We start from the raw sequence: 15,453 nt of genomic DNA on the forward strand, positions 1-15,453 counted from the left end.
CAGTTGTGCACACAGGTCCACCGTCTGTCTGCTGGTGGGCCGCTTGTGCGCGGGTGGTCCGGTCCAGATGGAGGAGGGACGGATTAACACCACGCGTGCCCTGAAGGAGAGGTGGGCGGGGCATAATCGAGAAATGGAGGTGAGATGAACATCTGACAGACACATGTGCTCCGAGGCCTGCAGACCTGGTTCCTCCGCACTCGCTATGCGTAGTCAAACCAACTGTACATTTTTCTTTAATGAATAAAACACATATATTTTTTTTGCAGAGATGCAAGATGATTATTTAACGGTAAGAAATGTATAAAGTAATCATTCTTGCAGAGTTCTGCGTCTGGCTTGTGTCTGTTAACAGGACTAAGTGAGGACAATCTTTTGAACAATTCTTCTGTGTCTCCATGAAGGCTGTATACAAACTTTAGCCAAGAATCTAACATGAGCAAGATGTGTTGTGCTGCCTGACTTCAAATTATATTGATGTGTTTCTGTTTGTATTTGAAGACTTCCTGGTTTGGCCTTCACCTGATGCTGCGTGTTTGGACATCGCCAGTGTGGAAAAACAACATTAGTGTGAGTTACCTGCAACTGTTAAATGTTATTTTTGTTGATGCTGTGCTTGTTAGCTTTATTAGAGTTCATCTCACCGTGTGTGTTTGTGTGTGAGTGTAACAACGTTGCTCTTGTGTAGCAGAACGAGTGAATGTTGTTGCAGTGCACGCTGCACAGGTTATTTGGGGTAGTAAATACTGGGAATTTGAGTGTTTGCACCATTTCACAAAGGATTAGTTGTCATTTATTGTAAATAGGAAATTGACATTGGCCAAAATATTTGCTTCACCAAAAATTCAGTTTTTCAAAGATGTAACTTTTGCTCTGAATATTTCCACATCTGGAATATCAATGAGTTAGTTCTATTAATGTTACATTATTGTGAAATACAAAAAAAGTGGAATAAATAGAAATCATAGTTTGATTTGTTTTGTAATGTTCACTTGTTTTTTAATGAAATATATTCATATTAACTCACACAATCGGCATATCGTACATTTCAGTTTGATTAGTACTGATGATTAAACGTGTTAAAAAGAGCTAAAAAAAAAAAGCCAGATACATTTGAAGAGGAAGCACATTCTCTGTCCACTGAATTATTTCCAAATACACTTTCATTGTGTGATAAGTGTTAAATGATTATTCTGAATTTGGGGAAAAAAAAGAAAAAGGAGATATGCAATTTAAAAAGCACTATAAATGGCCATCAAGCAATTGCAGGACTAAAGCAAAAGGATTGTTTTGGATCCTTAAAGATGTAATTAGGTGTCCTCCCATGAAGTGATACAGCATAGGTCAAGGGAAAGTTCCTGTCCAAAGGCTGGATGGACGTGCAGATGTCCAAAGCAGACGGCAATCTCTTGGAAAGAAGTGAAGGAATCAAAGTTCTTATAGAGGGACTCCCGGGCCGAGCCTGGGTGCTTAAAAAACCTCCAAGGCTCAGTTGGCGGTATGGCTCAGGTTGAAGCAGAGGGATTCTGGTGGGTCCAGGTTGAAGAGCGCCCGGCAGGACAGAGTCGCTGACTGTCTTCCAAGGTTGCTGTTGTCTCGTGAAGCGTTTCCTCCGCCGAAGAAAGCTCCCGTTTGCAAACATATCGACCGACATGGGGTCCAAAGTCCAGAAATTTCCCTTTCCGGGAACGCCGGGCTCCCGGGGGATCTTGACGAAGCAGTCGTTCAAAGACAGGTTGTGTCGGATTGAGTTGTGCCAAGCGGGGAACTTGTTTCGATAGTAGGCAAAGTTCTGGCTGATGAAGTCACAGATCTGACTGAGGGTGAGTCTCTTCTTAGGGCTCTGGAGGATCGCCATGGTGATGAGAGCAATGTAAGAGTAAGGGGGCTTCACTGGAGAAGTAGAGATGCCATAGAGTCGGGCCATTACGTCGCTCTGGTCCTCCCGTGCTGAGAGATCCACGTCTTCTTGTTGTTCACCACCAATCCACATACCGAGGTGCACGTGCTCAGTAGATTTGCTCTCCAAAGTCATAGTCCTCCTGTGAGCAGGTCCAAAGAGGGTGAAGACAAAGCACAAGTCTTCGCTTTGCTTTACTGACTAAATCTTGGACTTTTAACATCCTCTGCCTCCTCCTCCTCCTCCTCCTGACCTAAACAGCACCACCTCTTTCAAACATCCCCTGAGGAGTCCAATCGTAATGAAGTTTGATGGATTTAAAAAAAAAAAAAGATGCCTTCAATATTTTCGTTATCCCGAGAGTATTTAAATGGTGCATTTCCTGATTTTTTTTTTTTTTAATCAACTGCAGAATACGAATTCGGCATAAATGATTTGCTGCACTTGAGTAATATATTGATTCAAATACAATGCATATATTAAATATAAAATTACATTTAATTAGATCATTTGTACAAATGCCAACTATTGGCTAATCAATGATTTGTGGAGTTTTGCTATTTATAGGCCAGCTCTGCCTGTACAGTACAGTAATACCATCTGTTATTTGTTTCTGGGGAGGGGGGGTAATAGAGGCGTTTATTTGCGTTGGTATTTGTGCCGTAACTGTTGTTTGCATTTGGTGCTAGAACTGAGCACAGCGGGTGAGACTTGTGGCTAATGATGCTTGATTTGGAAAATCAAACCTTCATTTTAGCAGGCCTGTTTTTATGTGCTTGGCTCATTCAGCTCATTTCCTTTGGCGCTCGGTGGTGCATGTTTTGGCAAAGTTGAGAGGAAAGACTCTTTGGCTGTTTGGAATTAGAGAAAGACGTCATGTGTTTTATAAAACAATTGTTTGTACAGTATCCCGTCCGTCCATGCGAGGCCACCCACTGCGGAGAGCGGTCCACACTGCATGTGGGCTCACGGAACAAAGACGTGTCTAACGCACGCCGCTTTCCTCCCGTTAGTTTGTTTACAGTTTTTTGTATAAAATGCATTATCCTTCTTCTTACATGAATGTAATTAATATACCTAAAATGAGTCATCTCTGCTCAAATGAGGCAACTCAGCAGGCTATTCACACAGAAATTAATCTAGACCAACACATGTTCACACAAAAAACGTTTTATTTCCTCACAAAACATGCAAGCCAAGAAAACCAAAACGCCCAAAACCACAATCAAGCACAATAAACCAAACAAATTAAACACCCCAAGGCACACACTGACAAAAATAAAAAGAACATCAATTACTAAGCGCAACAAAACGCGTCACTTTTAACACAGCACACAATATGTCCGTCACACTTTAAGATTGACACTGCATTACATTTCTCCCCAAAGCAGGCAAAGATCCGTTCAAACGTGTATTTATATATTTTTAGACTGAACAGCAACAAATATTGAAACTTTTTATTATAGTGTTTTTATAACATCTCCCTTCGGCAAATATATTAAATTTAAGAGGCGTTTAAAACTTTTGCCACCAGTGTTTGTTGACTGATGCGCCTTTGAGTGATCATGGATTAAGCAGTCGAGCAACTTTGTCATCGTGAAGGTCAAAAAGGATAGTGAGGCACTTCACCATGAATGCTCGAATGCAGATTTCTCTTGCTTGGTGAATTTAAGAGGTGCGCATTGAAATGTGGTGTCCAAGAGTTTGCATAGCTCGGTGTGGAGGGGGGGTGGGGGGGGGGTCGTACTTGTCCTCCTAGGTGGTATGTTTGCGTTGAGCAGAAGTAAGCCTCACACGATTTCCACATTTGAGGCAGGTCGAGCTGGAGTTGCTTGTTTTTTTCGGGACATGCCAGCAATAGACACAGTGTACCCTGTACTTCTTGTATCTTTAAAAAAAGAAAAAGAAAATAATAGTTAGAATGTATGGGGGTAAAAAAACCCACAAATGCATGCTATTTACACCATCCATAAACACAAGTGCAAAATGGAGGTGAAAAAAAAATACAAGCTTAATGTGTGTGAATGTTGAAAAGAATGAAATACCTTATGCCACATGCGTTACAAAGAGGTGTCCCGTCTTCCGCATCTCTCCACAACGGGGTCTTTCTGGTGAGGCACGATGCGCAAATCTTGCCCCCTAGTGGCAAGCAACATACATTAATTAGTACTTTAATCAATTAGTAATTAGTTATTAGATATTTTGCATTGAGTTAAGCAGGCCCAACAATTACATTTAGGAGTAAATTAAGACATCATTACTTTAGTATTCTTTTTTTTTTTTGCATTTGTGGTGTGCTCTGTGCGATTATTCTCATGTAGAATGTTTAAGCAAAGATTTACATTTTTTAGATTGTATGCATTCTTATGTAAAATGATATGACAACACAACTATTGTTCTGCTTTTTTTTTTTACTGTTTATAGAGGACGAGGTGTCAGCCCGTTCCCAAATAAGGTGTGTAGCAGCGCCTCCCAGTGGGCAAAATATAGCATTAAATAATTTGCTGAATGAACAGAATAAAAATTCCGATAAACCAAATATGCTCATAAAAGTAAAAATATCAACCGTTCCCCTTTGGTTGCAACATGTAAATGTTTTAGTGCCTGTCACATTTCAAAGTTTCTGTTGGGTAAAATCATAAAATAAAAATGGAATACACATTTTTAGAGTTTGCAGTTGGCTAGATATTGATGCCTTATGTGCTTTTCGATTGAGTGGGATGTCATTTGTGTGTATTTCGCGGACACGCCCCCAAACACTTGCGAGCGTTGGTGACTACTTGATTTCTTAGTTTTGCAGCCTCATTTGGTATATTTCTCTGTTAACTTTGACAGGATTGTTAAAACTATTTTGCGTGGTTTAGACATTTATTTTTATTTTACAGGTTCTTTTAAATACTGGAGCGCACTGTTGTAAAATTGAGAGTGGCTTGACGACAGTGCAGGTACTTGAGGCAGTGGGTTCGCTTTCGCCATCCGAGTTGCTCGGCGTCCTCTGAGTCCTCCTCCTCTGTTTGCGGAGCTTCTTGCTGAGATGGAAAAAGAGGACCCAAAATAAGACCAATTAGAGAGAAACAATATACACCGCAGATTGTATTATTTTATTAGGCCAGTCCTCACCTGTACTTGCATGTTACGCAGAGCCGACACTGTTCCCCGCTGTCATTCATCTTTGCGTGCATCCGAAACGTCACTCCCTGGAAGTGCGGGTCATGGATGTCGCCACTGCGGCTGGGATTGGGTTGCTTTCTAGCTCTTTTGGTTCCCCGCAAGTGCTGAGTGGCTGGTGTTTCATTTACCTCCTTTGACCTCAAGTGTGAGGTCACTGTGCTGATGGGAGAGTGCTGCGGTTTCTTCTCAATGGATTTGGATGGCATCATGCCGTCAGCTGGTTTGACGGGCGAATGACTGCCCAACACCAGGTTTGCATTGTGGTCGAGGGGGAGAGCTGAACAAAATCGCTTCAGGTTGTCAGAACCCTTTGGACTAGTCGGGCTTGTACCAGACACGTGCACAGATGACAAAGTACTTTCTAAAACACAGGCATGGCCAGCGGAAAAGCTGCCATCACGCCCCGCCAACATGTCACCATTCAACTCTGGCTGTGTTTTAGATTGCTGAGAAGATGCCAAAGCTTCTTCCTCCGCCGCGTCTTTGTCAGCCATCTGTGGTGGTTCATGACAAGTCAAGTCTTTCTTGGGTTTGTTGGAGCAGTTGTCTTGCTCATTTCCTACTGGCACGACACAAGTGGAGACCCCTGCATTGGTCCCAGTTACTGATTTGCAGGCAGAAGGGACATCATACACGATTGAGTCTGCCTTGTCTTCTCCATGATCCATGAGCCTCTTACAATGTAGATTGATCAGATTCAACGCTCTCCAAGGGCCTCCAGGTGGGTTCTCCACTGCAATTTCCACCTTGCCACTCACCACACTGTCTTCGTGTTCATAAGAGTTGTTGGAGGTTTGAGGCCTTTCAACATTTTCAGCTTGACTGTCTTTCAGCCAGTCAGACAGTGATTTGGTGCCCAGTAACCCACTTTGTAAGGAGGTCTCAAGTTTAGAAACCTCCTGGAAAAGGTAGCCGAGTGAAGATTCGGAGGAGTCTTGTTCTGCCATCCTCTGAAAGATGGCCAACTCTGACCTTTGACCTTTGTTCATATCTGCATGATGAACAAACCATTTTTAAGATACGAATAACGTATACCAAGAGAGTTGTTATGGAAATCCACCAAATTGCCTCTATTCATATTGATGAATTCTCATTTCAACATGCATTGAGTTTCAAAACAAGATTACAGTTGCTACATTTCATTCTCTTGTTGACTTGAAGTGAATTTCCAAGATTTAATTATATGATTTGAATTTATTTCTCTCAACATGTTCTTTGCAGTGGGGTCGCACAAGTGACATGTCGCGTTTCAAACTTTTCCAATAAAATTGACGAGCGTCTTAACCTTTTGTCGAGTCCTGCATGCTATTAGTCAAAACTGTTCGAACTCTAAAACATTATGAAAAAAAAATGACAGTACGTTTTACATTGAGTGAGACTGGTCGTGTTCTTATGGCGTCTTCTCAGTGTTCAGAATGACTTTACGTATATCGTATATATTCCATTTACCGAGTAAACGTACAATTTACAAGTCACCAGAAAAATATCTATGTAGGGTAATTATTTAGTTGTTAAAAATGGCATTTATCGTGCTCTAATGGCAAATTCTGTGACAATATTTATTGACAAGACTGCGCACGCAGCGGCACAGAGCAGTCGAGTAGTTTCTCGCCATTGTTGCGGCCACTTTAAGTCCTTAACTACTCGACAAATTTGTCAAGGGGTTTAAAAACAATTATGGAGCAAATAAAACCAATGTTGTCACTTACCTTAAATTAAACAATTTTGCACACGGATGTGGCGGCTTTTGGCTGACATCAGAAGAGCAAGCTTGGCGCAGCTGACGCCCCCTTAAACTTAATTGTTGCAGCTGGTCAAGTTCGCGCGATTGTTCACAAAAGCTATTCGACACACAACAAAGTTATTTAAAAGTCAATTTTGTTTGTAGACGGGTTAAAACCACAGGTTCTACCCGCTTAAATAAATGGCCTAAGAATCCCATTTTATATTATAATCAGTATTTCGTTCAGGTTTTTGTTTTTTGGGGGGGGAAATATATAGTGGAGTGTTAATAAATTCATTTTTGGCCATTGCATTTCTCTAACATACTGCAGCCTTCAATACACCCGATTAAAACAATCATACTAATCATTTTAAATCAGGTATGTTGGAGGAGGGAGATATCTAAAACATGCAAAATTTTGGCCCTCCAGGGCCAAACATCAAAAAATGAAGTTAAACTGAATTGCACTTTTCCCAGAGAGGACTTCACGTAATAGTGACTCAGGGTAATATTTACTTAATACTACTGCTGCTACTGCCACTAATTTAATGTAGCTTAAAATTCAGAGCACTTTAGCGTTCATCATAGACTGGTGGAGAAAAAGTGCACACAATACAGCTTTAAAATAGTACTTTATTGCACAATTTTAAATACTTGATATATACCATACGTTTGAGACTTAAATGTGTGCGTATAAGTTGGACATGTACAGTAGTACATTACAAATATAACAAGAGGTTAACCTGGCAGACTCCTTCATTGGCATTTGGTAGCATGTTGCAATTTTGTTTCAGAAAAGCTGAGAACAATTCCCTCAAGGTAAACCCATTTTTTGAGACATTTGAAATGTTTATCAGGATTTCATAGCAGTACTTTGACTGAAGAGCAGTCATATTCCCCACAAATGTGAATGAAATGCATGATAGTGTATGAGTAGTCATAATAAAGATTGTCGAAGTGAAATGACGAGCATTTTACGGCGACACTGTGCGTGTAAGACACCAAATGTTGCATTCAACACTGTACAGTTGTATGAAGGAGTATTAGCGGTACACTGGGGGGAAAACTTACTTGTGAGAATTAAGATGAGCAAGAACATTTGCAATTAAATGTATGTAATTAAATTAAAAAAAGTCAGAATAGCCGGATAGTTGTAATTTTACATGACAAAAAAAAATTTCTAGAATAAAGTCATTATGTAGTGAGAAAACACTACGTAAAATAGTGAAACAATCTATATTTTGGAAGATGAAGACGACCGTCAACATGTTCAGTCGAATGTGATTGTGAATTTTTTGATCAAATATTTATTTATCTGTGGGGTGATTTTTGAGAAATATTTCAAAATAATACCAGAATAATATTTGGCTACAAATTAATAAAAAAACATGGTGTGTGTGCATCAGTTTAGTCTCATGGCTATTTTACCATTTTTACATTTTTTTCTCCTCAGTGTGACCCTAAAACTCCTTTGTGACGGTGAACGTTTTGTGACAAACTTAAATGTAGATGCTGTTTGTTGTCGTTAACAAAGAACACTTTGTGAAATTGTGAACTGTCTCAATGCTAAAGACATTCCATGTGAATAAAAAGATGTTAAATGCTCCATTTTCAAAATAACCATAACCGAGCTCAGCGATTTCTGCCCAAGTCCACAGGCCCACCACAGTAAACTGTTATTTGGTCAGTCGAGATCTTCGGGGCGGTTGCTACGGACTTCCCAAGCCCTAAATTTCTTTAAAAGTAACCCGCTCCCGTCCTAGCACGCCCTCATTGTCTGAGTTGGCCCCTCTCAATCCTCTGTGCCTTTTCTCAATGAGGTTTGGGAACATGTCCGTCCACGTAGAAATTCCTCGTGACTTTGGGTAAAGTCACCTCCATGCCCTCTAGCTCTCGAGTAAGAATGATCTGGCACCCGAGCCGGGAGTTCTCCTGAAGCATGGGTGCCATGTCCAGCATGTCATCCTCCCTAAAACATGTGTATTAGCGTTCACTTCATCTTCAAACGTTTGCTAGCGCTGAATCGAACATTCTAAAAACACAATTTAAAAAGCACACCTTACCTCTCATGTGGTTCAGGCAGTTTGTCTAAATGGTCGCTGGTTACATACACGTGGCATGTTGAACAGGCCAATGATGCCTCACATGCCCCTGAATGGAAAAATATGCATATCACAAATAAGTACACTTGCACAATTTAATTTTAGACAATCTAGAAGTTCTATGGAAAATATAGCACTTACAAAGCTTTTTATGAGGTAGTCATCCAACTATAGTATGTTCATTATACTGGTTGGACTTAGTTTAATGGATTTACAAAAGGAAATGAACAGATAGAATTGTGGAAATTATAATGAGGATTTATAGTTCCCAAGAATTCGCAAACTGTTAAAAGGGAAGTAATTTGTGTGATATAAAAGCAATTTAACAGCTTGAACACCCACCTTCTAGTTCAATTCCATTCTTGTGGGCTAAGTACAAAATATTGTCTCCCACTTTGGCTCTAACTGGGATCCTCTGGCCCGACCGGTCTACATACACCACATTGACCCTGAAAGGCAGGAAGCACAGTTCAAGGAAATCTGCAAGGGCTCCTTGGTTGATGATGGAGTTGTTTCTACGGTGATTTGAACCCAAGTCAGGATGTGCCTTTAACCTAATTTAAGCCACATTTCTCTTGAATCATTTGTTTTCTCCAGCCTGACTTGACAATGCATTCATTGAAGTGAAGCAAACATTGAATGTGGCAAATCATTGAAAAGCCAGAGATGAAAAATATTGACCGAAACTGTTTTGTTCTGTTTGAGTTATTTCGTTAGTTTATGATAACCACAATAAACTTGGCTTACATACAGGATTTATAGACTTACACATTGTCCTGGGTCTCTTCTTCAGCGCTAGCGTCCTCGTTGTGGTGCGAACCTTAAGAGACAGAAGGCCAGTAAGTAAAATACGTCATGAGAATAGTTTACTTGTTGCACAAGATTTCACAACGCCATACAAGTGAGGTTACACAAACATTACTCAGGGTACGTTCGACTAATAGCTGACATATGCCAAAAAATATTAACATTTCGTCCTGAGAATTTGCTAATAAGACGTTAAATCATCATCATCGTCATACTTTCGTAGCCATAAAGGGAGAGACGTTAAATTTGCAAACCATCTCGAACTAGCGAAGTGAAGCACTCACCTGTATTCGTTTGCATGTAGCGGTTAATGGTACGAAAGGCGTCCACGGAGTCTTTCCTCTGTAAATGAGTCGTGCACGTCTTTATCCTGGAAAAGGGACATGTGCTACAGTCCGGTAAAACTCGCGAAAGTCTGAAAGTCATCCCCATGCTGGAGCGGACTGCGGCGGAGGTAGCCATGATCGTGTTATGATCACGTGCACACTGTCGTCCAATAGGAAAAGAGTGCTGTCACCATATTGTTTCGACGACAGAGGCCGCTGCAACTTTACGTTGGATTTTCTGACATCCGGGGATTTCAATGGCCAAAGCTTGAATAAAAGGCGAAGAAAACGTAAATAAAATTGATTATAGTTATGACGTAAATGGAAACGAATTTACGTATTGAATTATTACTGAGAAATTAACGCCTTCAAACCCACAAAATATTTTTTGACCAACGAAAATAGATGCAAAAAGTTCATCCTGCTCATTTTCAGCCAATATTATCTCACAAAGCCAATAAATGGACATGGCTCCAATCCATGCTGCAGTTGTCTACTCGGTCCATATTTAAAAATAACACAAGAGGTGCATCGCTGCATAGCTCCAAATTATGAACATGAAAATAATTCCCATTCAAGTCAAAACGCACGGTCTTGTGTTTCTTTAGTTGATATTCACTTAAAATAAAACAACTCTATAAAGAAAATGAAAAACCTTTACTTGACTTTTGAGTAAAACTCAGGATAATGTTGACATTTCCATGTGATTTATACCCTTGTAAGAATGATGAGCCATCCTTGCTGGGATTGCACTATAATTTTTCTTTCTTTTCTTATCGTTCTTTTTTTAAACTTATATGAAGACTTACACAAGTTGGTTTTGAGACATATACTTATACATCCCATGTGTGCAGCTTCCTCCCATGTGAAGAGTTAGCCGATGTTAATTGGGCCCTAGCGTGTTGACTTTTGAATTTAATAGCAAGGAGAACACACTGCAATATAAATCGTCACACTTTATGTGCACCTGCACATGATGAATGTCCTGGGACAGTTTACCTTTCTATGAATTGAAAGCATCTGGTTTTCACTGGACGTCCTGTCTTGCAGGTGCATGCATGCATGTGACTATGTTTAATGTGGTGGGTGGAGGTCATAACACAATAAAAGTCCATCCTCGCTGTTCCTTTAAAATTTATAGGGGAACCTCCAAAGTCAAACATAGTTGACTTCAAAACAAACTTGAAATATGGACCTCTATCACACAACTTTAATTGTTTTATTTCTACTAATTCAGTCAAATTTGATCATCTCCCTTCACAATAATGCAGTGTAGCGTTTGTGAATCATACGGCATGTAAAAAGAGTGCGTGTAGTTTACATCTACTTGTATTTATGTTCTAAAAATGAGCATCAAACATCTGTTGTGGCATCTTCTTTATCCTCACTGAGCTGAAGACATATTGACCAATTTTTGTTCTTTCACAAAACTTTGATTGAACACCCACACCGGCCAATTTGGGGGACTGTTCCACATGGCCACATACAAGACTGTGTTCCTGTGGTCTCCTTCAGCATGAAAGACATGCAGCTTGATGAACAATGTGTGGATAGACAAGGTCAAGATAAAGCGATCTGTTGAATGCCCCCCCTGAGAACACAACCGTGTGTATATCAGTTTGTGTTTCTAGTGATGGATGAAGTAGAAGACTTTCCAGTCATCCTTTCAGTTCCATCAATCAAAGCCATCAAAGCTGTTGTTAGGCCTCATTGACTAATAAATTCAAAATAACTGTTGGATTCATGACACTTGATTTTCTTCTCATTACCTTGTGTATGCTAATGAATAATAATTTATTCTAAATGCAGTAAATTCATAATAGTGTGAGACGAGAAAGACGCTAAAACCTTTGAGAAGTCTAAATTATTGCTGCGGACTTTTTTAAATGATGTTTGATGATAAGAGCCATTGCAAGCGTGTTGCATACGATAATCGTTTATAATGTGTTTTTTTTCCCCCTTCTATTTAACACTCGCTTTACTCTAAGTACATTATCAGGTGTGATCATCTATCACACAGATTGCTTGAATGACAGCGACTATTTAATTCCTCTCATTCACTTTTACATCTCCTTTGGGCCCAATCTGTCTCGCGCTCAATGGAACTCAGATGGAACATTTTAAAAAAAAGCAGCCATGAGCAGGAAGCACAGAACCAAGGGTATTTCTAATGACTAGGGGTATATTTTTGAGACTTCCCTTTTGGACTTTTTCGCAACTTATTAAGAGAGGCTTTTAAAAGTTAAAGTGAGTTGAGTCTCTCAGATGACTCACAAATCTCTGATCGGAAGGAAATGCAATAAAAGTTTGTTCTCCAGCAGATAAAAGGGAAACTTTCGGTCAGTGTGACTAACCAAAGCATCATGGGAGCAGGGTGAAACAACAAAACACCACCCGAGTTGTGATGCTTGTGTCAGCTGTGGGACACTTTCGCTATTGTGTGTTAAGCCACCCTTTTTCTTCTCAGGGTTGTTTGTAATTAATGACCCTTTTCTCCCCGCGCACATACGGACAGCGGCGAGAGGTTTGTTTCTCTTGAGAGCTGATGTGGCGTCTCTATCGTCTTGCCTTTGACAGACAGCGTTGACTGCTAACTGTTGACCTTTTTAGTGGAGGCAAAGCTGCAAAGGTTAAAGCCTGTAGGTCACAGAGGTGCAGCATCAACGTACACAGGAAGTCATAAATCATCTGGGGTGTTATTTTTGTACAGTATTTTTATTGGTTTCATAGTTTTGCAATATTACACAAATGTTGCAGTCAATATTTGTGTGGAATTGCATTTGTCATAATTCAAAGGAGAAATTCTGACACCTACTGGCCAATTTAAATTAAAGCATTAAAGCGCATGCGCGAGTCAGTTGATTGACAAGTGTGTTGATTAGACGTGAAAGTTTGGTGAGAAACGTCAAGTGCGCCCATAGTTTGCTTGATATATGAGAATAGTTGCTTTTGATTAATAATATGTTTATATTTACGAACTTGTGCATGCACCATACATGCACGACTCATAATTATAAATTGCGTAAATGCACGCAATCACGAAACAAGGAACGAAAGTGGCAAGGAGACCAAAGTCATCAAAAAAGTAAGTCAAGTAGATATTTTATGTCTATTTGCAAATGTTCTTTAATTTCAATTTGGATCTTGTCGACTTTAATAGTCTAGAAAGCATATTAAGGCAACACAGTATATTTTGTTTAGGAATAATTTTCCACTTTGAAATAAGAATATTATTTAATCAAAAATACATTGATGAGCTTTTGGAGTGATTGCCAATATTGCCAATATGTTCAAAGGAAACTATAAGACACAATCTGAGAAACTAAAGCCACTTCAGGTACTATTGAGAGTTAATGTGTGGCTCTTGGCACCTTTCTATAACTTTTGGACAACTATGAGAATATGACAGCTGGTTTTTATAGTGATATTTGTTTTGTTAGAAATATTTGAATATTGGATTTCCTACACGGTATGAATGATCCGTTGCCATGTCCACCACTTCCTGAGGCTTTCAAATTGTCCATAGATAACAAACTTCTTGGCAGGTCTTTCCACTCAGCAGCTATCTTGGCAACACATCTGGGCAGGTCTTTTAACATAACACAAGATTTTTTTTTCTAAATTTCTGCATTTTTAAAAGTCAAGGGTCATTAAATGAAATAGGCTCTATGGAGATAAATCTATGTCCACTTTGGTAACTTTATCGCAGCATCAGACATAAAATGTTTTTGTGTGCAAGCATTCGTCCAGAGTGCCGTGCTGACGCACAGTTCATTAATCTCACTTACATACTTGTCCGGCATTTGCTTACATAATACATTTACATGAAAGTATGAGCTGGATGCAATCATGTGGCTGAGACTTTTTTTTGTGGTTTAACTTCAATTAACGTGTTTATTCGGTTCAGTAACCACCTTACAAACCCCGCCCCTCCAAATCCATCTGAGCAAGAAATGGCCTACAAAAAAAAAGTCACACATTGGCCAGTTTAATTCAGGCTAATTGAATCAATGTTGAAAAAAAATGCTTGATGAGTAAACTTCGAAACCCAACAACGCTATCCCACCTGCCAACCCTAACGCAGATGTTCCACTGCTTATGTTTCCATTCAAGATTTCTTAAGAGCAGTTTATCCCTTTTTAAATGCAGTTTGGCACAGTCTGTCAGTCACTTGTGGTTATTGGTTTGGGACGGGGGGGACATGAATCTGCGAGGCGGGCCTTCTTGACGTGTCACGTCAGAATAATTGAGAGATTTACTAGGTTGCGGGTCGCTTGCTCTCTGGAAGCAGGTAAAGAACATGAGTCAGAGATTACATAATGACCACCAACCCATAATCGAGTACGGTAATTCCATGTATGGTATATATAATCTCCGCCATGTTTGATTTTCAGCCTGTTCACATCTTATCTCCTTGTTGTTGCTACAACAATGACGTGTGGCTCGTTTCTACGTGTCTTGGCGCACTCCATCCTCGTCCCCCCCCCAAAAAAATGGACCAACTAACACCCGTTGCTCTGTTTTGTGACCAAAACACAACACAGGCGTTTTTTTGTTTTAGGCAGTCTAAACAGTTTTATCAGTGCTGCTGGCAGTCTGAGGAGCTATGAGGCAGGAACTGGAGTATGGCGAGTTTACAGATTTTTAAAATGATGCAAACGCAATGGAAAATTGAGGTGTATGAGACGTGTGCATAATCATGCGCTATGTCGCTAACGTTCCAGGAGGATTTACTTTTGTAATTGTATGTTTTTGCTGCAGTGTCATTTTACTATATTCCGGAAATTCCACACGCAAGTATAAACCCGGGGTGGCACTCGGTTGAGTGCAGAGCACACAGACGTCAAGTTTGGATTTATTTATTGTCTGGAGTGGTTTGACAAGTCACAATCAAAAGTTATGCAATCTGTCCGCGGATCATACCCAAGCCACATGTCACATTCCAGATGAGATCCATTTACAAGGTTTGGAGTTTAGTCTCTCCATCGATCCTCCATCTTTGCATTACAAAAAAAAATCTGAATGTTACAGATCTAAAAGTTATTACATTTATTTTTAGGTTGTACGAAACCAATAATCATTCCAAGATGGAGATGATGGCTAAAAGGCAATCATTTAGTTTTCCAGTCATACCGAAGCTGCAAACTGATTTCAATGGAAATCCACTTGCATGAGCTTTTACAATGTTGATTCAGATTGATCACAAATCAATTATTTCCATATAAATATAAATCTTATACCACTCAATCATGCAGTTTTGTGTGTGTGTTTGGTAGTTTAATTTTAAGTCATAAAAAAAATCCCCATTTGTGTGAACTTGTAGGCATGGCTTTTTTTTTTTTTTTAGAAAATAATTTCCATGTTTGTGATTTTTATCTCCCGTCTAGCCAGTGTTGTTGTTTGGTTTGCAGCGCAGGGTTTTAT

The 15,453-nt window shown here is 39.8% G+C and overlaps 2 protein-coding genes across 2 annotated transcripts; both read right to left on the reverse strand.

Annotated features, from left to right (window-relative positions):
- Window positions 1-1,045: 1,045 nt before the first annotated feature.
- LOC119134515 (forkhead box protein D1-like) lies at window positions 1,046-2,043 on the reverse strand. Its single transcript, XM_037271690.1, has one exon. It carries the CDS (start codon window positions 2,033-2,035, stop codon window positions 1,256-1,258), a length of 780 nt encoding a protein of 259 aa, XP_037127585.1. The 5' UTR covers window positions 2,036-2,043; the 3' UTR covers window positions 1,046-1,255.
- Window positions 2,044-8,232: 6,189 nt separating this feature from the next.
- fdx2 (ferredoxin 2) lies at window positions 8,233-10,277 on the reverse strand. The gene is made up of 5 exons (XM_037272894.1): window positions 9,988-10,277; window positions 9,665-9,716; window positions 9,239-9,345; window positions 8,858-8,945; window positions 8,233-8,763 (listed from the first exon to the last, which is right to left on the reverse strand). Exons 1-5 carry the CDS (start codon window positions 10,163-10,165, stop codon window positions 8,607-8,609), a joined length of 582 nt encoding a protein of 193 aa, XP_037128789.1. The 5' UTR covers window positions 10,166-10,277; the 3' UTR covers window positions 8,233-8,606.
- Between the last annotated feature and the right edge of the window lie 5,176 nt (window positions 10,278-15,453).

This window comes from Syngnathus acus, chromosome 1 (assembly GCF_901709675.1).
Source record: "Syngnathus acus chromosome 1, fSynAcu1.2, whole genome shotgun sequence".
Lineage (NCBI taxonomy): Eukaryota > Metazoa > Chordata > Actinopteri > Syngnathiformes > Syngnathidae > Syngnathus > Syngnathus acus.

Bases quoted from the DNA above. Each gene is read 5' to 3' on its own strand.
- LOC119134515 (XM_037271690.1), bottom strand. From the start codon at position 2,035: ATGACTTTGGAGAGCAAATCTACTGAGCACGTGCACCTCGGTATGTGG.
- fdx2 (XM_037272894.1), bottom strand. From the start codon at position 10,165: ATGGCTACCTCCGCCGCAGTCCGCTCCAGCATGGGGATGACTTTCAGA. The intron at 9,717-9,987 runs GTGAGTGCTTCA...CTGTCTCTTAAG, and splicing joins CTACATGCAAACGAATACAG to GTTCGCACCACAACGAGGAC. The intron at 8,764-8,857 runs GTAAGGTGTGCT...CACATGTTTTAG, and splicing joins CTGCCTGAACCACATGAGAG to GGAGGATGACATGCTGGACA.